The sequence below is a fragment of the Henckelia pumila genome, chromosome 1 (assembly GCF_033568475.1).
Source record: "Henckelia pumila isolate YLH828 chromosome 1, ASM3356847v2, whole genome shotgun sequence".
In the NCBI taxonomy this organism is placed as follows: Eukaryota; Viridiplantae; Streptophyta; class Magnoliopsida; order Lamiales; family Gesneriaceae; genus Henckelia; species Henckelia pumila.
Window position 1 is genome coordinate 179189004 of NC_133120.1, and position 23159 is coordinate 179212162.

The window sequence follows — 23159 nt, forward strand, 5'->3', positions numbered from 1 at the left end:
AAATTAAAAATTAAATAAATTAAAAAATTGAAAATACTAAAACAATAAAAAAATAAAATAAAACTTGGGTTGCCTTCCAAAAAGCGCTTGGTTTAAAGTCTTCAGCCCGACTTGAAGCTGATTTTAGCCAATTCCTGTCATTTTATTGGAGGTTTTGTTCCTCTCTTTCACCCTCCAAACATACTCAAAAATGATCTTGGACTTAGCTTTCTGTTTCACCTTCTTCGCCACCTTCGGATCTCACCCACTTTTCAACTCTATTCCTACACCAAAATTATTCATAGAAGAATCAAATAAATCAATGTGATTACAAGCACGTACCTCATCTTGATAATTAATGGTCTTATAAATATTAAAAGTGACCGCTTCACCACCAACTCGTAGAATTAATCCACCCTCCTGCACATCAATTAAATCTCTTCCAGTTGCCAAGAATGGTCGCCCCAAAATTAGAGGGACATCTTGAGCTTCTTCCATGTCAAGCACTACAAAGTCAGCAGTAAAAATAAATTTATCTACTTTTACCAATACATTCTCCACAATACCACGAGGATAAGTCAGAGAACGGTCAGCCAACTGCAGAGTAATCGTGGTTGGTTTCACCTCACCAAGCTCCAAAGACCTGATAATAGACAAAGACATTAAATTAATACTTGCACCTAAATCACCTAATGCCCTATTAACAGTCGCACCACCAATAATACAAGGAATAGTAAAACTCCCTGCATCTTTCAATTTTTGTGGTAGTTTCTTTTTGCAGGATGGCGCTGCACTCCTCTGTCAACTTCACTGTCTCAAATTCTTCAAGCTTTCTCTTCCTTGCCATCACATTCTTCATGAAATTTGCATAGTGTGGCATTTGCTCCAAAGCATCAACGAATGGAATATTTATATGAATTTTCTTGAAGATGTCAAGAAACATAGAAAACTTCTAATCCAACGCTTTTTTCTTGAACCGCTGAGGATATGGCAGAACAGCTTTTACACATGTGGTTTCTCAGGCATAACTGCAGACTTGCTAGAATTTTTACTGACAGATTCTTCAGATTCAACCTCAATCTCTTCAAATCGATCCTCATCATCCACTACTTTTGGTTCATCTACCCCAAATTCCTTACCACTTCTCAAAATAACAGCATTGCATTGCTCTATTGGATTCACCTCACTGTTGCTAGGAAAAGAAACTCTCTGCTGATTTCTCAAGGCATTTGCAAGTTGACCAATTTGTATTTCAAGATTTTTCATAGAAGCACCCACATTGGTCAAGTGTATCTCCATATTATCAAGCCTATTCTCAGTTCTCTCAAATCTTTTTGTTTGACTCAAAAATAAAATTACCAACCAAATCCTCCAAAGATGACCTACCCTCATTCTTTTTATTATTGAACCCCGGTGGAGGATTCAATACATTATTATTATTTAAATATGAAAAATTCTCATTATTGCGCAAACTAGAATGATATTGATTTGGTATATGATTACCTCGATAGCCAATAAAATTTTGGTTGTTCACATACTGAGCTTGCTCCACACTCACAAATCCATCAGGAGAAGTTACGATATTCACTAGTGATGCCGACTCGTTTGAACTTTGATTTCCTTTGGTCAGTGCAGCCAATTGTGTAGAAATAGTAGCCATCTGAGCAGTCAAGGCAGTGAACGCATCAACTTCATGAATTCCAGCAGGTTTCCTTATCGCGGTTCTCTCGCTCGGCCACTGATAACTATTAATAGTCATTTGCTCAAGCATCTCATACGCCTCAGCAGGAAATTTAGCGAATATTGAACCTCCAGCAGCAGTATCCACAGAAATCCTCGTTGGTCCATTCAAACCATTGTAGAATAATTCGATTTGTTCCCAATCAGGAAAATTATGGTTTGGAAACTTCTGAAGCAATTCCTTGTAACGCTCCCAAGCTTCATACAGTAGCTCATAATATTGCAGTTTGAAAGTGGTGATCTCAATTTTCAGTTGGGCAGACTTGGCAGGAGGAAAATACTTAGCCAGAAATTTAGATGTCATGTCCTCCTATGTAGTGATGCTCCCAAGAGGTAGTGGCTGCAACCAACTACGAGCATTGTCCCTAAGAAAGAACGGGAACAATCGTAGTCTGATGGTGTCTTCAATAACACCATGAATCTTTACTGTGTCAGTAATCTCCAGAAAAGTTCGCAGGTGCAAATTTGGATCTTCAGTAGCTGCACCCCTAAACTGATTATGCTGCACCATATTAATCAGAGCTGGCTTCAACTAAAATTTTTTTGCTGTAATATTCTGCCGAGCTATCCCAGAATAATGATTATTGATCACCGGTCGAAAGTGATCTCTGATTGGCACCGAAGCATTATTGACAACTGTGACACCTAAAACCCATAAAATTAAATTCCATGCCTAAATTAGTTTTAATGTTTAAAATTCTAAAATTTATGGTAATTTAAATGATTTAAATCTCCTTAGAATTTATTTGTATGATATTAAAATTTTAATTGCTCAAATTACTTGTATTGGTGACTTTCGGCTTCGGCGCATGGCAAAGGAAAATACGGCGGAGAAATCCTCCATTTTAAATATAGGCGACCTAAATTTCTTGAGATGTGAAGAAAATAAAATAAAATCTTTATTTTTAGATTTTTCCATTAAAGAAAAAATCGAGTAAGGGCATTTTCGCGCATAATTCTTTAAATTTTCCAAATTAGCCTTTTTGGACCCGGACAATTGAAATTTCATTCTTGGCATTTAAAATTTGAGATTCTAGACTTAGAAATTTAAATTAAGGGCAATTCTACAAGCTAGTGTTGTAAAATCAAAACTATCACTTTTATTGGTCAAAAAGCACTTTTGACTTGCCCTACTCTCACACACTCACACCTATACATACATACACTTAAAATATCACACAAAAAATTAAACCCTAGCATTTCTAAAGCCTACTAGCTGTCACTCTCCTTTCCCCTCCCATTCCTCAGGCCACTTTACTTCTTCTCTCAAAGCAAACCCATCGGCCGCCCCTCTTTCCTTCCCTCTTGCCGCCGGCCGTCCTCCCCTGCCTCCAGCTGCCATGCAACCGCCCCGGGGCCACCATAGGAAGCCGTAGTTGCTGCTGGTCGTGACTTCCAAACAGCAGCAGCCTCCTCTTCTTCTTGGTCTTGCAAGTGTTAGGCAAGAGTTCTTCTTCCCTCTTTAAAACCCAAGCATAGAGTATATGATTTTTGGGTCCTTCCTCCTTAACTTGAATTTTTCATCTTTTTCATGATAAATGTGTGTGTATGTATCGTTTTCCAGCAGGGTCTATGGAGGAGGTGATTCTTTTTGTGTAGATGTAGTTGCTAGCTTGTATTTCAAACATGTTTGGTCAATTCCTTGCATTCTAATGGGGTTTGCATGAATTAAAGGAAAAATTCAGATTATACATGGAGTATTCGACCCCTTTATTATGTTTCATTGATTGATTTTAAGTCTCATATGGTATTATGCAAGCATTTTTATACTTATGTTTTGAAATGTTGCAATATGACTTGAATGTTGGGCGTTTGAATCAAATCTTGATAACATGGATGGAGGAGGGTTTAAGGGCTGCCCAAGGTGAGTTTCTTGGATGAGAATGATATCTTGGAAGTGTGTTAGATGGGTGTTAGGGGCTGGTCTTAGATAATTATTGATGGGATGTTATATCATAGTGTTTGAGAGTGCCAACTAGTCGTATGATATTAAACATTCGAATTGAGCTAGCACTGGGAAAGTGACTAGTTCAAGAACTCTTTCTGGACATTTAGGGACACTTGGAGGATGTTTGGGTGGGTTTTTGAGGTGTTAGGACATGGGGAGTGAGTTTGGGAAGCCTTAGTCTTAAGAAAGCCAAAACAGAATTTTCTAGCCTAAGCGGTTTGCCTCTAGAGATTGGTTCTGACCGTGACCTTCTTGAGGTCTGGATAGGTTGGGGGTGATGTTAGGTTCGTGTCGGTTCAATTTTGGCTTATTTCGGATAAGAATCGATTAAGTTAGGTGCGTTTTAAGTTGGAATGTCGTGAGCAGATTTTTTCTATCTTCTAGGGGCTGTCTGGAAATGTAAATTGTTTGGGTTGTTCGGGCTATCATTAAAGGTTGACTACTGATCCTAGGTGTATTTTAAGGTGCGTTTGAGGCACCTGTTCGAAGGGAAAGTCTTTTGGAATTAAATAGGATGAGTTATGGATTTTATGGATTAACCGCTCGAGTTAGGCCCTTGTAGGCGTAAACTTTAGTGGAAGGAGAAAGCTTTTAAGCCGAGGGTGCTCCCCTAAACTCCAATCATCCATAAAAAGTCATGTCATGCTATATTTTGAGGTTGTGTCATTTAAATTATTCAAATCCTATTTATTCGCGTGTTGTGACTTCAAACTCATTTATTCTGGTCCCGAAGTTTTATTTAAGGAATGCTTGTAAAGATTAATGTTGAAATGAGAAAATGTTTAATGAAAGGAAAATTTAAAGAATGAATGAGTTGATTGTGACTTAGACGTGCAATGATGGGTCAGGGGATGCCCTGGGTCACTTGCCAAATTGAGACATGTAGATCGGGGTCGGGAGACATCTCGACTTCCCTACCAAATTAGACGTGTAGATCGGGGTTGGGAGAAATCTTGACTTCCCTACCAATCAGAGGGGTAATTTGGGGAAGAGAAGAACTCGGTTTCCTTGCCGGCATTATATACTATAGCCATTGATCGATCAAAATCATAGTCACAATCGAGGATCCAAATTCAAAAGTAAAATTAAAGGATGAATGAATCATGGTTGTGTTTTTCACCGCATATTGATATTGTTATTACTTCGGGCATGTTATGACTTTTTCCCTTCGTGTGAGATTTCATAAGCGTATTTAGTCCTATTTTGAGTATGATGCATTATTTTGAACCCTTGCGGTATTATTTAAATCTTGCTGGGCTTTTAGGCTCACTACTATGCTTGTTGCAGGTGAGTATGCAGACGAGGCTACGGGGCAGGATTTCCAGGGTCCGTAGGTGTTCGGTGGCACGCCCTGATCGTTTCCGCTCTTTTCTTTCCGCATTATGTCATTGTAATAATTATACATTGTCTTATGTTGTTTCCTTTCCAGTAGCAGGATGTGTTATTCCATGCAATTATGTTGGCATGTAAACTTTAAATATTTTATTTCCTTTTGTCTGGCGTCGAATTGGATACTGTCTATGTATGCCTTGTGGGAAGTTTACCTCGGGTTGAGGTTTATTTTAAATTGTTGTTTGAGACAGGTGGTTTTATTATTCAAACAAATAGGTCATGCCAATTTTTTTAAAAATGTTTTGTATTTTCTTTATTTATTTAAATATTAGAAGTTAGGGTTGTTTCAGTTGGTATCAGAGCATGGCCATTGGGCTTGGGATGTGCCTACCTCCGAACGTTGGAACTCGGGAGATCTTGCCTCAAAGTCTATAAGATTTAAAATTTTGTTATCTTTGTCTGTTTAAATGTTGAGAATAAGAGTTTTAAAGTTCTTGAGCACTTAAAATTTTAAAGGACTCTTAAGTCATGGAATTTGAACCTTGGAATTTGGACTTGCATACAGATGGCCCCTCGTCGCGGTCGTGCTTTGGAGCCTCCACCGCCGCCACCTCCACCTCCACCAGCCGCGGATGTTGGGACTTAGGTGCTGGCGGGATCCGCTGGTAGCGGAAGGATGGATTCGTTCGCTGGAGGTGATCTTCCGCTATATGCAGTTGGGAGATCCAGATCGAGTGCGTTGTGCTATATTTCTTCTGCAGGATGATGCTGCCCTCTGGTGGGAGGGAGTGGAGAAGACTGTGGATCCAGCTACCCTACCTTGGACTGAGTTCAAGAGACTTTTCTTTGAGAAGTATTTTACCGCGGATGTGAGGGCCCTTTTGAAGACGGAGTTTATGAGCCTGCGACAGGGAGATTTATCAGTGGCTCAGTTTGTGGTGAATTTTAAGAGGGTTTGCCACTTTGTGCCTTTGATCGGAGACAACGAGGAGGCGAATCTCCACCACTTCATTGTGGGGCTACGACCCGCCATCCGTTGGGGTGTACTTATGGCAGAGCCAGCTGACTATGCTTCTGCCCTGAGGCGGGCCTTGAGGTCTGAGCAGAGACTGAGGGATATCAGCGCTGAGGTGCAGAGTCAGAGGCCATTCTCAGCTCATGGCCAGCAGCAGCAGCAGCACGACAAGAAGCCGTACTATGGACCACCGCGTCAGCAGGGGCGTCAGGCCCACAGACCTCAGGGGCATCAGGCCCAGAGACCCGTTCCTCCCAATTCTAGGGAGAAACCGCTTTGCAGGGAATGCCATCATCACCATTTTGGGAAATGCTTGATGGGAGCGGGGGTTTTCTTCAAGTGCAAGAAACCAGGACATGTGGTTGCTTACTGTCCAGATGTCCGGAGGCCCGCGACTGGGCGAGTCATCGTGATGCAGGCCAAGGAGGCCGACCCTGATACCACCCTGATCACAGGTAATAATTTAAGCTTTCAAGTTAAATCGGTACCTTAAATTTATTTGTGGATTTATGTTGGTGAACCGTTTTAAGTGAGAATTTGGTTATACTAAGGGCTAGATATTCTTGAGTTTATTGGGGAAATTGCGTAAGATTTGTGTGTTATTGCATGATTTTGTTGGTTGTTATCTGCATGCTTAGAATATTGGGAGCTGATTGTATTAGGATGAGCATAGATTTAACTTTTGGTTAGGAGACCCAACTACTACGATGTGACTGTGGTTTTTACAAAAAGGATCTTAGTAGCTGGTGTAGCCACCAAGACATTATTAGACTCGGGGGCTACACATTCTTTTATTTCTGAGGCGTTTGTGCTCAAATGGGGTATTCAGCGAGAGGAATTATTGGTGGGGTTCTCAGTTATTATCCCGTCAGGGGAAGAGCTTACCACCAAGATCTTAGTCAGGAGTCTTGAACTTCTTTTACAGGGTCGGACGGTGGTTGCAGACCTTATAGTTTTGCCCATCCTCGAGTTCGATCTGATTCTTGGGATGGATTGGATGGTGAAGAATGCAGTTGTTATTGATTTTTAGCAAAGATCAGTGTTGGTTAGACCGGAAGGTGTTGAGCCTTTCTGGTTTGAGGCAGCTAAGAGTCGGAGGAAGGCCAAGTCATATTTTTTCTTCAGGCAAGACAGTTCATGTTGGAGGGCTGTGAGACATTCTTGGCAAGTTTGACCTTGACAGAAATGCCTGTTAGACCCATGATTACAGATGTGGATGTAGTTCGAGATTTTGGAGATGTGTTTTCGGAAGATGTTGTAGGTCTTCCGCCCGATAGGGAGATTGATTTCTCTATCAATTTGGTCCCGGGTACCGCGCCAATTTCTAAGGCATCATATAGATTCGCGCCTAAAGAAATGAAGGAGTTGAAAGAGCAGATTCAAGAGTTTCTAGACAAGGGTTTTATATGCCCTTGTTTCTCTCCATGGGGCGCACCGGTTCTCTTTGTGAAGAAGAAGGATGGGAGCCTAAGATTGTGTATTGATTACCGGGAGTTGAATGGAGTGACTGTGAAGAACAAATACCCATTACCCAGGATTGAAGACCTCTTTGATCAGTTACAAGGAGCCTCTGTATTTTTGAAGATTGATCTTCGTGCTGGTTATCACCAGTTGACGGTGAAGGAGTCAGATGTATCCAAGACAACGTTTAGGACTCGTTACGGCCACTACGAGTTCCTTGTGATCCGTTTGGGTTGACGAATGCACCCGCGATCTTCATGGATCTCATGAACCGCGTCTTTCAGCCATACTTAGACCGGTTTGTTATTGTTTTCATTGACGACATCCTCATCTAATCTAAGGACCGAGCGGAGCATGCCCAACACTTGAGGGCAGTCCTTGACGTGCTTCAAGATCAGAAATTGTATGCTAAGTTCGACAAGTGTGATTTTGGTTGGAGAGAGTAGCATTCTTGGGTCATGTAATCTCCAAGAGTGGTGTAGAGGTTGATCCCTCTAAGGTTCAAGCAGTAAAGGAGTGGACTATACCTAGTGATGCATCGGAGATTCGCAGCTTCCTTGGTTTGGCAGGCTATTATAGGAAGTTCATCAAGGGCTTTTCGTCCATTGCAGTGCCCTTGACCGCATTGACCAAGAAGAATGCCAAGTTTGATTGGAGTCGGGAGTGTCAAGAGATCTTTGACGTATTGAAGACAACTCTCACGACAACGCCAGTCTTAGCCATTCCATCAGGGCAAGGTGACTTTGTTGTTTACACGGATGCTTCTAAGCTGGGATTAGGAGCAGTTCTTATGCACCGAGAGAAAGTGATTGCCTATGCTTCCAGGCAGTTGAAGGGACACGAGAAGAATTATCCTACTCATGATTTGGAGTTGGCTGCCGTAGTCTTCGCACTCAAGATTTGGAGGCACTATCTCTATGGGGAAAAGTGCAAGATCTTTACGGACCATAAGAGCCTCAAGTACTTCTTCACCCAGAAGGAGTTGAACATGAGGCAACGGAGATGGCTAGAGTTAGTGAAGGACTACAACTGCGACATTAGTTACCATCCGGGTAAGGCTAATGTCGTTGCGGATGCCTTGAGTAGGAAAGCAGCAGTGATTTCCTCTTTGTCAGTGTCTAGACCTTTGTAGTATGAAATTCAAAGGTTTGATTTGAAGTTTTATGCCAGGGGTAGAGCGCCCCGATTATCTTCATTGACAGTGGGGACTATATTGTTTGACCGTATCCGTGCTAAACAAGCTAATGATGAGCAATTAGGTAAGTGGAGACAGAGAGATGAGGAGAGGAGTAGTGGTTTGTACTCAGTGGTGGATGGGATTGTGAAATTCAAGGGACGGTTTTGGGTGCCTGCAGGTGATTCTTTGCAAACTACGATCATGGCAGAGGCTCATGCATCACCATAATCCATCCACTCAGGGAGCACGAAGATGTACCATGATCTTCAGCAGTTGTATTGGTGGCCGGGCATGAAACGAGACATTGCCCAATTTGTGGCTAAGTGTCTGACTTGCCAGCAGGTTAAGGCGGAACATCAAAGACCCGCTGGTTTACTCAAGCCTCTCCCTATACCTGAGTGGAAATGGGAGAATGTTACGATGGATTTCGTAGTGGGGTTGCCAAGGACGGTGAAGAATTCGAATGCCATTTGGGTTGTTGTAGACCGCCTCACTAATTCGGCGCACTTCCTACCGGTGAGGACGACCTACTCCATGGCTCAGTATGCGGAGTTTTACATCCGTGAGATAGTCAGACTTCATGGTATCCCTGTCTCCATAGTGTCTGACCGAGATCCAGAGTTCACTTCATCATTTTGGAAGAGTCTTCATTCAGCCTTGGGGACGAAACTCCTGTATAGCACATAATTTCACCCTTAGACAGATGGGTAATCCGAGAGGGTAATACAGATATTGGAGGATCTTTTGAGGACTTGTGACATTGACTTTCAGGGCAGCTGGGAGTCAAGATTACCCTTAGTGGAGTTTGCATATAATAACAGTTATCAGGCCACTATCGGTATGGCACCTTATGAGGCATTGTATGGAAGACCGTGTAGATTACCGGTGTTGTGGACCGAGGCCGGTGAGAGATCGAAGTTAGGATCGGAGATTGTACAGCAGACAGCTGAGGTTGTAGCCAAGATTCGAGACAGGATGAGGACTGCTCAGAGCAGACATAAGAGTTACGCTGATCATAGGAGGAGAGACTTGGAATTTTCGGTGGGAGATCACGTGTTTGTCCGAGTAGCTACTATGAAAGGTGTGATGAGGTTTGGCAAGAAAGGGAAGTTGGCACCGAGGTTCATTGGACCTTTCGAGATATTGGACAGGATATGGGCATTGGCGTATAGAGTAGCCTTGCCACCTAGCCTTGATGGAGTCCATAATGTCTTCCACGTGTCTATGTTCAGGAAGTATATCTCGAATCCATCTCATATGCTCAGTTGTGAACCTCTTCAGTTATCTCCTCACAAGACCTATGAGGAGAGCCCCGATCGGATTCTTGGGAGGCAAGAGAGGAGACTTCGCAACAAGTCGATACCAATGGTCAAGGTTGGATGGTTGCACCATACAGATGAGGAAGCCACTTGGGAGTCAGAGGTTGACATCAGGACTCGCTACCCGGAGCTCTTCGGTAAGCTTTAATTTCGTGGACGAAATTTCTATTTAGGGAGGGAGGAATTGTGACGCCTAAAATCCATAAAATTAAATTCCATGCCTAAATTAGTTTTAATGTTTAAAATTATAAATTTTATGGTAATTTAAATGATTTAAATCTCCTTAGAATTTATTTGTATGATATTAAAATTTTAATTGCTTAAATTACTTGTATTGGTGACTTCCGGCTTCGGCGCGCGGCAAAGGCAAACACGGCAGGAAAATCCTCCATTTTAAATATAGGCGACCTAAATTTCTTGAGAGGTGAAGAAAATAAAATAAAATCTTTATTTTTAGATTTTTCCATTTAAGAAAAAATCGCGTAAGGGCATTTTCGCGCATAATTCTTTAAATTTTCCAAATTAGCCTTTTTGGACCCAGACAATTGAAATTTCATCCTTGGCATTTAAAATTAAGATTCTAGACTTAGAAATTTAAATTAGGGGCAATTCTACAAGCTAGTGTTGTAAAATCAAAACTATTACTTTTATTGGTCAAAAAGCACTTTGACTTGCCCTACTCTCACACACTCACACCTATACATACATATACTTAAAATATCACACCAAAAATTAAACCCTAGCATTTCTAAAGCCTACTAGCCGTCACTCTCCTTTCCCCTCCCATTCCTCAGGCCACTTTACTTGTTCTCTCAAAGCAAACCCATCGGCCGCCCCTCTTTCCTTCCCTCTTGCCGCCGGCCATCCTCCCCTGCCTCCAGCCACCGTGCAACCGCCCCGAAGCCACAATAGGAAGCCGTATTTGCTGCTGGTCGTGACTTCCAAACAGCAGCTGCCTCCTCTTCTTCTTGGTCTTGTAAGTGTTAGGCAAGAGTTCTTCTTCCCTCTTTAAAACCCAAGCATAGAGTATATGATTTTTGGGTCCTTCCTCCTTAACTCAAATTTTTCATCTTTTTCATGATAAATGTGTGTGTATGTATCGTTTTCCAGCAGGGTCTATGGAGGAGGTGATTCTTTTTGTGTAGATGTAGTTGCTAGCTTGTATTTCAAACATGTTTGGTCAATTCCTTGCATTCTAATGTGGTTGGCATGAATTAAAGGAAAAAGTCAGATTATACATGGAGTATTCGACCTATTTATTATGTTTTATTGATTTATTTTAAGTCTCATATGGTATTATGCAAGCCTTTTTATACTTATGTTTTGAAATGTTGTAATATGACTTGAATGTTGGGCGTTTGAAATGAAATCTTGATAACATGGATGGAGGAGGGGTTAAGGGCTGCCCAAGGTGAGTTTCTTGGATGAGAATTATATCTTGGAAGTGTGTTAGATGGGTGTTAGGGGCTGGTCTTAGAGAATTATTTATGGGATGTTAGATCGTAGTGTTTGAGGGTGCCAACTAGTCGTATGAGATTAAACATTCGGATTGAGCTAGCACCGGGAAAGTGACTAGCTCAAGAACTCTTTCTGGACATTTAGGGACACTTGAAGGATGTTTGGGTGGGTTTTTGAGGTGTTAGGACATGAGGAGTGAGTTTGGGAAGCCTTTGTCTTAAGAGTGCCAAAACAGAATTTTCTAGCCTAAGAGGTTTTCCTCTAGAGATTGGTTCTGACCATGACCTTCTTGAGTTCTGGACAGGGGCTAACCTAGCTCCTCTTATTGGGGGTGATGTTAGGTTCGCGTCTGTTCAATTTGGGCTTATTTCGGATAAGAATCGATTAAGTTAGGTGCGTTTTAAGTTGGAGTGTCGTGAGCAGATTTTTTCTATCTTCTAGGGGCTGTCCGGAAATTTAAATTGTTTGGGTTGTTCAGGCTACTAGTAAAGGTTGACTACTGATCCTTGGTGTATTTTAAGGTGCGTTTGAGGTACCGGTTTAAACGGAAAGTCTTTTGGAATTAAATAGGATGATTTATGGATTTTATGGGTTAACCGCTCGAGTTAGGCCCTTGTAGGCGTAAACTTAAGTGGAAGGAGAAAGCCTTTAAGCCGAGGGTGCTCCCCTACACTCCAATCATCCATAACAATTCACGTCATGCTATATTTTGAGGTTGTGTCATTTAAATTATTCAACGCCTATTTATTCGCGTGTGTGACTTCAAACTCATTTATTCTAGTCTAGAAGTCTTATTTAAAGAATGCTTATAAAGATTAATGTTGAAATGAGAAAATGTTGAATTGAAAAGTTCAAGAATGAAGTGAGTTGATTGTGACTTAGACGTGCAATGATGGGTCAGGGATGCCCTGGGTCACTTGCCAAATTGAGACGTGTAGATCGGGGTCGAAAAACATCTCGACTTCCCTACCAAATTAGACGTGTAGATCGGGGTTGGGAGAAATCTCGACTTCCCTACCAATTAGAGGGGCAATGTGGGGCCGAGAAGAACTCGGTTTCCTTGCCGGCATTGTATACTATAGCCATTGATCGATCAAAACCATAGTCACAATCAATGATCCAAATTCAAAAGTAAAAGTAAAGGATGCATGAATCATGGTTGTGTTTTTCACCGCAAATTGATATTGTTATTACTTCGGGCATGTTATGACTTTTTCCCTTCGTGTGAGATTTCATAAGCGTATTTAGTCCTATTTTGAGTATGATGCATTATTTTGAACCCTTGCTGTATTATTTAAATCTTGCTGGGATTTTAGGCTCACTACTATGCTTGTTGCAGGTGAGTATGCAGACGAGGCTGCGGGGCAGGATTTTCAGGGTCCGTAGGTGTTCGGTGGTACGCCCTGACCGTTGCCGCTCTTTTCTTACCGCATTATGTCATTGTAATAATTATACATTGTCGTATGTTGTTTCCTTTCCAGTATCAGGATGTGTTATTCCCTGCAATTATGTTGGCATGTAAACTTTAAATATTTTATTTCCTTTCGTCTAGCGTCGAATTGGATACTGTCTATATATGCCTTGTGGGATGTTTACCTCGGGTTGAGGTTTATTTTATATTGCTATTTGAGACAGGTGGTTTTATTATTCATACAAATAGGTCATGCCAAATTTTTTAAAAATTTTCGTATTTTCTTTATTTATTTAAATATTAGAAGTTAAGGTTTTTTCAACAAATCTTTCCATTTCTTCAGCCATTTGTTGAAACTCTTCTCTTCTAGCTTTTCTCAAAGCTTTAGAAGTTTTCTCGATTTTCGGATCAAAGAGCAGCGAGTCGTAACTTTGTCTTTTTCTTATAAACTGCATAGACAGGAAAAATTTTAAAATTAGAACCAACAAAATAAAATAAAATGCTTTAAATAAAAATTAAGACTAATTAGCACAATTTAATATAAGTCAAATAAAATTCAATCCCCGGCAATGGCGCCAAAAACTTGTTGAGTAATTTTTTGCCCGCAAGTGCACGGTGTCAAGTTTTAATATATAAAATGAGTCCAAGTCGATCCCACAAAGAATGAATAAAATGATATTATATTAAATATGTGCAACTAATAAAATCTTAATCTTATGTAGAGCTACGAGAATGGGTTGAGTTTAAATAACTAAAAATTGCAATAAATAATTAACAATGAGTTCGCAAAATGAAAATTCAATGAGAGACAAATTCTAGAGGTTCGACATCACTTAACCATCCACCAAGTTAATTCATAAAGAAATCTATATCATAAATTCTTTTAGTTTATTAGCCAAAAATTCCTATTATTTTATACTTCCTCTCTCGAGTGTCAAGCAGAAATTCGTATTCAATAGCAAACTCAATATCTCTATCTAAGTTCAACTATTAAATCCGGTAAATTGTACAGTAATTCTTACAAAGGCTTCAAAGGAGTTATAGGCCTCTCGAACTCTATAAACACCAATGATGTATTTTCCTATGGTCCTATTCAAAATCGCCTATCTCGAGTACTAGATTTCAAATAAATATAACAATTCAACTAATGATCAGTTAATTGAACGCAATCAATTCAGGAAAACACAAATAAACCAAATGAATAATTCTAATATGTCAATAAAAATATCAAAAACATGGTTTCAAATCAAGCTACGTCGTTCCTCTAGACAAAGGAATTAATTCACAATGAAAATAAAAATCAAACAAAGCATGTTCTTGAACATCATTCAAAAATTATGAGAAAGAATGAAATAAAAATGAAGGTAGATATGCTTCTCCGTCTCCGGTAGTTGCTTCGTTCGTCTTTGTGCCAAGAATGCTTCTTCTCCCTTTTCCTTGGTCTCTAGCCGTCTCTAGCCTTCAAAAACTGATGAAAACCCTCGATTCTAACCTGATATATGCCAAAGAGTCCTTTTAAAGTTCGAGACTAAAAGTTTCCGAAAATAAGACACGTCAGGCGCGGGAGCGCCACCCTCGGGCTCAGGTGCGCTGCGTTTTTGGGTTCCAGGGCGCGGTTGTGCTGTCCTAGGGTGCAGGGGCGCTGATCGCCGATAATTTTCTCAAAATAAGAGCTACAAGGCATGGGTGCATCGGTTCCGGGTGCGGGTGCGCTACAGCGCATCCAACTCGCGCAGCATTCGTGCAAAAATCATAACATAAGTTTTAGCCGTCGGATTGAGCTGAAATTTTGACAGCAACTTTAAAACATCCCAAAGTGAACAGTGTAGATTGGATTTGGATATATCTATCAGCTCCAGTAATTTTGTAAACTTCCAGCTCCGTAATTACTTTTTTCGTCTCTTCTCATTACTTTTCCTCCAATCCTTGCATCTCACAAAAACAACAACAAATACGCATAAAGTCTACTCGATACATCACAAAAGCCAAGTCAAATCATATGCAAATTAAGTGCACAAAATGCACTTATCAGTAAGCCAAATCTCCAACACTTTCCAAAATCTCAAACGGACCAATGAATCTAGGAGATAGCTTACCTTTGAGACCAAATCTCAAAATTCTGCGGAATGGTGAAACTTTCGGGAATACTTTTTCACCAACCTCAAACTGCAAAGGTCTTCGCTTAACATTAACATAACTATCCTGTAAATCCTGTGTAGTCTTAATCCATTTCTTAATATGTCCAACGATATCAATAGCCTGTTGAACTAACTCTGGTCCTTCTACTTGTCTCTCCCCCACTTCTTTCCAGAACAGTGGAGTACGACATCGTCGGCCGTACAACGCGTCAAAGGGTGATATACCAATACTGCGATGGTAAGCGTTGTTGTACGCGAACTCAATCAATGGCAACTGATCTTTCCAAGCTGGACCAAAATCCATAGAACAAGCTCTCAGCATATCCTCAAGAGTACGGATAGTGCGCTCTGATTGCCCGTTAGTCTCAGGGTGATAAGAAGTACTCAAACTAATAGAAGTATCCATAGCGCTCTAAAAACTCCCCCAGAATTTGGAAGTAAACCTGGGGTCTCGATCACTGACAATACTCACTGGTACTCCATGGAATCTTACAATCTCTTGAATGTACAAGCGAGCCATCTTGTCAAAACTATAGTCTCCATTATCCAGAATGAAATGTGCTGACTTGGTGAGTCGGTCCACTACAACCCAGATAGCATCACAATTCCTCGAAGATACCGGCAAATGGGTCACAAAGTCCATTGTGATTAACTCTCATTTCTACTCAGGAATAGGTAAACTGTGAAGCAAACCTCCAGGTCGTCAATGTTCTGTCTTGATCTGCTGACACACCAAACATCTTGAAACATACTGATACACATTGCGTTTCATTCCCTTCCACCAAAATCGAGCACACAAATCTTTGTACATCTTGTTACTTTCTGTATGAATACTCAACTTGGTACGATGTGCTTGAGACAAAATCTCATATCTCAGAGAATCATCCTCAGGCACCACAATACGCCAAGATAAACAAAGAAAACCATCTGACTGATAATGAAATCCAGATGTATTATCATCTCTGGCTAATTGAAGAAACTCATTCCGTATCTACTACCTAATCAGAGTTAGAGCATAATTAAGCATGCAATTTAAAAATACGCTGCGGAAAACTTAAATAAATGCTGACTGACAGAATACAACTGGTTAAATAAATTTGATATAAAACCCAATCGAATAATAAATCCTAAAGGCAAATAAAACCTACAGCTAGTCCTGCTGTCCTCATTGGTCGCTGGCTTCTCCAAGCTACTGGGCACACTACCTGTACCTGCACTGCCCCGTCAAATGAGGTGTCCAGACATACAGAAAATACTGGATGTGAGCGAATACGCTCAATATGCAAGCAATGATATATAAAATATATGCAGCACATAAGTGACTTTAAAACAAGGGTAAATCAGTCTGCTCAGGGGCTCCATGAATATACAGTGTCGTGCTGGATAGCTAGTCCGCGGGGCACTCGTATATTCACCAATCAACTATAGCATCTACTCCACCGTCGTGGTCGCTCCTAGTGATAGAAAAACCGGGGGCTGAGCCTCCCCAAACCTGACCTGAATCCAAAGAAAGATACAAGTCTCATATGGATACTGTCAATACCTGACTTGAGTCCAAAATGAGATACATGCTCCCTATGGAAACTGTGAATGACCCACCTCTCACCAGATGCAGTCTAGTATAAAAACATGCATGTGCTAAAGCAGTAATGTGCCACCTAAAATCCAATCTACAAAATCACGAGCATTAAATTTAATAAATATTAGGATTATTATTTTTAATGTTTATCTCATTCAAAATCTTTATTTGAATTATGTGCTAATAAAATATTTTATTATTTATTTAAATAATTTTTATTGTACTAACTATTAAATTAATGTTTTTTTAATTTTTTAAATTTATGTGTCTAAATGGTTTTATTGTGCAATTTAAATAGTTTTAATATTTTAAAGGTTTAGGCTTGAATATTTAAATCATTTTAATTTTAATTGTTTAGTTTACTCTTTTAAATGATTTTAATTATTTAGTTTATTCTCTTAAACGATTCTAATTGTCTAGTTTATTTTTTTTAAAAATAATTTTAACTGTTTAGCTTATTTGTTTAAATATTTTCGAGTATTCAATTTATTTATTCTAAATAACCTAAGTTTAGAGGTTACTTATTTTAAATTATTTTAAATGTCTAGCTTATTTATTTAATTTTTTTTAAGTGTCCAAATCATTTTAAAGATTTTTTTATTTTCGCTTGTGTATTTATTTAAATTGCTTTTAAATGTTAGTCTAGTTTGTTTAAATTATTTTAAATCGCTCTACTTGTTATTTAAATATTTTACTCATCGTCGTGACATCAGAATATTTAAAGTATTGATTTTTAATTCTATGATAGTGTTTAAATTTCTTTAAAGAATTAGTTGCTCAAATATTTTCAGTTAAATTGTTCATGAAATTCTTGAGTTCAGTGTTTCCGATTCCGGCTTGCGGCATTGGTGGACTTCGGCGGTTAATTCCTAAATTTTATTTCAAGAGTAAATTTTGTGAGAATTGCGGAAATTATTTGAAGGGTTGATTTTAGAATTTTCGGGTGTCAAAAATCACTTTTTCCGCATTCTAGAGTTTATTTTTAAAATTTTTCAAAAATTATAATTTTTTTTAAAACTCGGACTAGTAAAATCCAATTTAATATTTTAAATTATGATTTTCTAGCTTGTGCATTTTATAGGTGCAATTAAATTAGGGCCAAAATTGTTATAGGTGTGTGGCACTTTTTAAAAGTTAGGAGCACTTTTATATCACACACACCCACCTATACATACACCTATACATACACACACTTATACACATAAATTATTTTCTCTTCCCCTTCTCCAAGAAATCTGCACCTCTCTCTTCCTTGGGTTTTTTGGCCGCCGCCATCTTGTCACCACCACCACCATCGCCGGAGCTTGCACATTGGATGTCCATCTAGCTACTGGGTCAAGTTTCCAGCCATGGTTCATCAGTTTTTCAGCTCGTTCCATCTCCATCTTCTTGAGTTTTTGGGGCATTTCGAAAATATGCAAGAATATGGTTTTCTTTGGCCACCAAGTATATTATTATGTTGTGTGTTTGTCTTGCCTTGAGTATTTCAAATTTTTCTTTATTTTGGGGACAACATTTCGAAAATTTCAGCCCTTATATTGCTATGTTTATGCTTATGTTGATTTTTAGCCATATGTATTGATTGAATATGAGTTGTGTTGGAAGTTTGGTTGATGTACTCCTTTTTCCCCTTCAATTCGAAATTTCAGATTTTTGTTTAGCCTATGTTGTTTCGAATTTTGTTGTGTGTTGCTTGGATGGTGGATTAGGGACAACCATGGGTGAGAATGTAGCTCACATGGTAGTACTTAGGATGAGTTGAAGTGAGCTTGAAAGTTGGAGTTGAGGGGTAAATCGATTTGGTGAAGATGGTTTTATGGCTTGGTAGAGGGGCTGGTTATTGAGTCGTGCTAAGCTTGGGAGGGCTGAACAAGTGGTTTGAAGAGGTCTAAGGAATGGTCATGGTCTTAGTTTATAGGATGTAACATGGGAGTTCAATGTGTAGGTGTCTTGAAAAGGGAATGGACTAAGACTTGGATGAGCAGAATTTTTGTCATGCGTGGGCTGCCTGGAAATGATTGTGTGAAACAGGGTTAGGATCATGGTTTAGTGAAGGGATCGGGTCTGGAGGTAGCCTAGGATGTTAGGGAAATTTAGTTTCAAGCGGAAATCAATTCGGTTGAGTTTTCCTCGAGTCCTAGGCATTTGATCAAAGAGGTGCAGAATTTTTGAGTGAATAAGGTTTCTGTCCGGAAGCTAATTTTTAAAACGGGGTTAAACTCGGGTTTTGATCAAGGGCTCGGGTCTGGAATTATTATAAGATGTTAAGAATATGTTGGCTCAAGCGGAAATTATTTCAGTTAAGTTTTGGTCGAGTTTTAAGCATTTGAATAAATAGGTGCATAATTTTGAAATTTAGTGAGGGGCTGTCCAAAATGAAATTTTTATAAAATATTGGATAGGAATAATACCCTGAGGGTGACTTCATTATTTATTTTTAAGTGTAAGGGAGTTGTGGTTTCTAGCGGAATTCTTTTTTGATAAGAATCGAGTGAGTTATAAGCTTTACGGACGAACCGCTCTAAATGTCTTAAGCGCTAAATTATGGTTTAGATTTCCATCATTGGTTTGATCCCTAAATCACCATCCCGGTCATCCATGTTTGAGTCTTTTGCATGATCATTGAGTAAATATTTTCAAGTACATTACATCTACATATGCGTGCTAAGTCCATGAATCAAGAAGGAAAGAAAATATTTTGAACAAAGTGAGTTGGTTGTGACCACAGAAAGACGTGTATGGACGGGCTGGGAGACGTTCTGGATTCCCTTAACACCTGAATGTATGGACGGGCTGAGAGAAATCTTGGCTTTCCATACCAAACATTGGCAAGACGGGTTGGGAGATATCCTGACTTCCTTGCGGCATAGTGCACTGCAGCCATGATCTAGATCGAAACCAGAGTCACAATTCAAGGATCTAAGTCCACAGTTACAGTTACAGTTATAGTTCAAATCATTTATGACTATGTCTCATTACAGTTTATTCAGTTACAGTGATTATATTCGACTTAGCCATGCATATGTTATATTCATGTTCTCTCAGTTTTGAAGTTTATTTTGTCTAAAGTAAGGGCACAAAACAAAAGTATTTTTATTCTCAGCTATTTTTAATCTGTGTGTGCATGTATTTATGTAGTACTCGTTATTTCCTTCATATTCTTGTTGGGCCTCTAGGCTCACTACATCTACTTGGTGCAGGTTTAGGTTACCATTGATATTGTGGGGCAGGACTATCGAGTGGACTGTGATGCGGGCACGACACATCCCTCTAACCATGCCAGTTTTCGCAAAATTTTATTGTATTACCTTAAAGTCTTTTATTTTGTTGATCGAATAAATGTAAAGTATTGACTTGAAGAATGGATTTCTTCCATGTAAACAGTAATTTTTGAATATTTTGGACGTTTGGTTTGTCGAATCTTTTTCTCCAGTTCTCGTTCATTTCTCGATTTAGTTTACTTGTGTTGTCAAGTTGCATTCCTTTTTATTTTATTTTAGTTGCTGTCTGTGACAGACGGGTTTAAAAATAAATAAATAGGTCATGCCGAATTTTTTTTTAAAATTTTTAAAGTATTTAATTTTTCTTAAAATCCGCAATTTATTTCATTATTATTTAAAGTAGAGTTAGGGTCGTTTCAAGTAAAAACATGGTAAATACATAGCACATACACATGCAACACATATATCATATATCATATATCTTGCCGGCTATCTCGATCAGCACTTACGTATCTTACTAAAGAAGTCCAAGAAGTTCCACTCTAGGTTCCAATGCCTATCATCATCTCTACTATGCAAAATACTCAAGCATCATTATTTAAGCTCTAAAAACCTTAACAAAGCTATTTCACAGTCCTTAATATTTTTAGGAAGCAAAAGCTATACCTTCGTTCATCTTCAGCTCGCTAATGGAGATAATCCCAAAACTTAGGCACAGCTCCGCTACTAGCCCTGTAGCGCCTAGCACTTACGACTCATCAATAGGATGCCTAGAAAGCCTAAAACTAGCTAGAAGAAGAAGAGAAGAGGAAATGGTGCACTGAGAAATGATCTCGGCTGCTCCTTATATAGACAGCGATCGGATCATTCGATCATACGTTCGGAGCCTTCGATCCTGATCGTAGCATCCGAACCCTCCGTCCAAACTTCCTCAGCCAACCACGTGTCTAGCTTCAAGAGGACGCCTTCCAACACTAGTTTGGAGCCTCCGATCCACCTTCGGAGTGTCCGAAGTGCCCTCAGTGACGTTATCAATGACGAATTAATTCCGGAAAGCTGGCCATGCAAGATCAAAGACTCCGATCTGAGTTCGGAGCCTCCAAACTCATTAGAGCATCCGTTCTTGGGTATTGTCTCCGTTCTAGGTTCGCACCTTCTGAACCTGGTTCGGAGCATCCGATCCCTCCGAACTCTCGGAACCTTCCCGGCCATTTTCGAGTGTTCTGAATCAATTTTTTAACTCCTTAGATTCCTTTGGAAATCCATTAATCTTGTTTTACTTAATTTAAACATGATCACTCGATTAATTATCCATTAATCATTAAATTAAGATACGGGTTACTACATTATCTCCTTAAAAGATTTCGTCCTAGATATCTAGGGTAATTCCCGAGAACGTACTAAAGACCTTTTTTGCATGTGTGTTCGAATAACTTTTGACACACTCAGACTCTAGTCACAATCCTTCAAGCTCATCAATGCTGAACCGCATTAGAAATACCCAAACTCCTTAGATGGCTCTTGCAAAAACTGAAAACCACTGTGCTACTTGATTAAAGTCAAACTTCTTTGGCACTAATGCATCACAACACTGATACATCTTCTGTCCTAACCACGAACTTACTTATAACAAAGGATACAAACACCCGCTTGATCGAGATCACTTTTCCAAGGAAATCTTATACAGAAGAATCCCACGTCATAACCTAACTGGCTTACGACATTCATCGAATCACTAACTATATCCAACGATGTAATGGTTCCAAAAGCTCTCGGTGTAGAATACCCATATCAACACCGTTTTGATATAGCAAATCATGAACCTCTCTTCAAGAGAATCCAATTGACACAAAGCTATAATTCAACGTAACTGTTTACAACAATTTCCAGACTAGTTCATCCTTCCCATGCTCCCTTGAAGCAAAACCAGCTTCTCAAGCAATATTGGAAACTCAATCCACCATGTCTAGTACGAATCACAGTTCACCCTTCTTAGTATAACTCAACACCGTGAACTGATGAAAGCTATCATCACTTGACAATCAAGTCACAAAGTCCTCCCTTAACCATTGTTCTACGAAGCCCTACGCACATGCTGCAATGGTAAGACTAACTGACCGCTAAAATCGGTTTGATAAAATTCTATTGGCAAGCGTACCAGATCAAGTTATAATAAAGTGGGCAAATGTCCAGATGTCCAACCCACAGAGACTGTATAAATATGACTACCAGAATATGATTATTTCTAATTAATCTAGACTAATTAATAAGAGTGATTTTAGAGTTTTAAACTAAAAATTTAAATTGTAAATAAGATTCAACTGATTCAACTCAAAACACAGCAAATTGTTTTAATTAAAATTCAATTTGGGAAAATCTTGATCAAGGACACACGTAGGTACAGACAATTCATGTAACAAACAGTCGATTTAAGAATTCAAACTTAATCTTAATTCACATGAATTTTCCTAAATTATTCAAAGGACTATTTCTAGAACAATCAAACCTATTCAAGTATTGACGAATTAATATTTCATAATTCTAATCAAATTTGAATGCATGACGAGCTGTGAAAATTCAATTTACACCCAAACCGCATAATGAAACCAAATTCTATTTCTACTTGGTTTTACAATATGTTGAATATCGAAGTGATCAAAATCAAAACCTTCTCTATCGAATTGAAATCAATTAACATGCAAGCAAATAACTGGCTAAAAAATTAACAAGACAAATATAAATTCGATAATCTATAAAATAAAATAAAGTCTGAAAAATCTAAAATAACAAATCAAGTTTTCTACATAAATTATGTGGTCCAATCACGTGGCCTTGATCGAAGAAAAACTACTCAATAAATAAATTCATGATTTAGACAAAGTTTTAATCATGAAAAATCAAAGGAAAATAAAAGAAAAGAAGAAAAAATCTTCTCTACCATGTAGTAGCAGTAACCGCCCTCTCCCGTTTTCTGCGTCTCAAATTTTGAAACCCCTAAAATTAATTAAGATTTTCTATTTATAGCTCCCGGATACCGTACCAATTTTTTTCCTTCACGAAATATAATTCTCAAAATATTTCTGACGTTGGAACACGCGGTGCGCCTGAAAGGGTCCTCGCGCGCACAAGTCTTCCTCACAGACTCCATGTCCTCCTCTCTCGCGCACGCAAGATAAGAACTCGCCCGCGCATGATCTGCTCTCGAATCTCTGGAATTTTGTTCGGCGCTCGCATGAGCTAATTCCCTCGCTCGCGCACGTCTTGTAAAAAATGTTGCTGGAAATTTCTTCTGCGCATGCGCGAGTTATAGGTCCGCCCGCGCGCGACTTTGTAGCTCAGTTTTCTCCAAAAAGCTCCATTAACCTACAAAAATCAACCAGG

At 39.3% G+C, this 23159-nt stretch overlaps 2 protein-coding genes and 1 non-coding gene across 3 annotated transcripts; 2 read left to right on the plus strand and 1 right to left on the minus strand.

Moving 5' to 3' along the window:
- Window positions 1-240: 240 nt before the first annotated feature.
- On the minus strand, window positions 241-859 carry LOC140874530 (uncharacterized). Its single transcript, XM_073277828.1, has 2 exons — window positions 705-859; window positions 241-622 (listed from the first exon to the last, which is right to left on the minus strand). Exons 1-2 carry the CDS (start codon window positions 857-859, stop codon window positions 241-243), a joined length of 537 nt encoding a protein of 178 aa, XP_073133929.1.
- Window positions 860-1868: 1009 nt separating this feature from the next.
- LOC140876762 (small nucleolar RNA R71) lies at window positions 1869-1975 on the plus strand. The gene has a single exon (XR_012148997.1). It is a non-coding gene; the product is annotated as a small nucleolar RNA R71 (small nucleolar RNA).
- Window positions 1976-5564: 3589 nt separating this feature from the next.
- On the plus strand, window positions 5565-7044 carry LOC140874531 (uncharacterized). Its single transcript, XM_073277829.1, has 4 exons — window positions 5565-5633; window positions 5716-6469; window positions 6566-6599; window positions 6705-7044. The coding sequence occupies exons 1-4, from the start codon at window positions 5565-5567 to the stop codon at window positions 7042-7044; spliced, it is 1197 nt and encodes a 398-aa protein (XP_073133930.1).
- The last annotated feature ends 16115 nt before the right edge of the window (window positions 7045-23159 follow it).

Coding starts and splice junctions, on each gene's coding strand:
- LOC140874530 (XM_073277828.1), bottom strand. CDS start 859: ATGCCACACTATGCAAATTTCATGAAGAATGTGATGGCAAGGAAGAGA. Junction 623..704: donor AGGGAGTTTTACTATTCCTT/GTATTATTGGTG, acceptor GTCTATTATCAG/GTCTTTGGAGCTTGGTGAGG.
- LOC140874531 (XM_073277829.1), top strand. CDS start 5,565: ATGGCCCCTCGTCGCGGTCGTGCTTTGGAGCCTCCACCGCCGCCACCT. Junction 5,634..5,715: donor CACCTCCACCAGCCGCGGAT/GTTGGGACTTAG, acceptor CGCTATATGCAG/TTGGGAGATCCAGATCGAGT. Junction 6,600..6,704: donor GAGTTTATTGGGGAAATTGC/GTAAGATTTGTG, acceptor ACTTTTGGTTAG/GAGACCCAACTACTACGATG.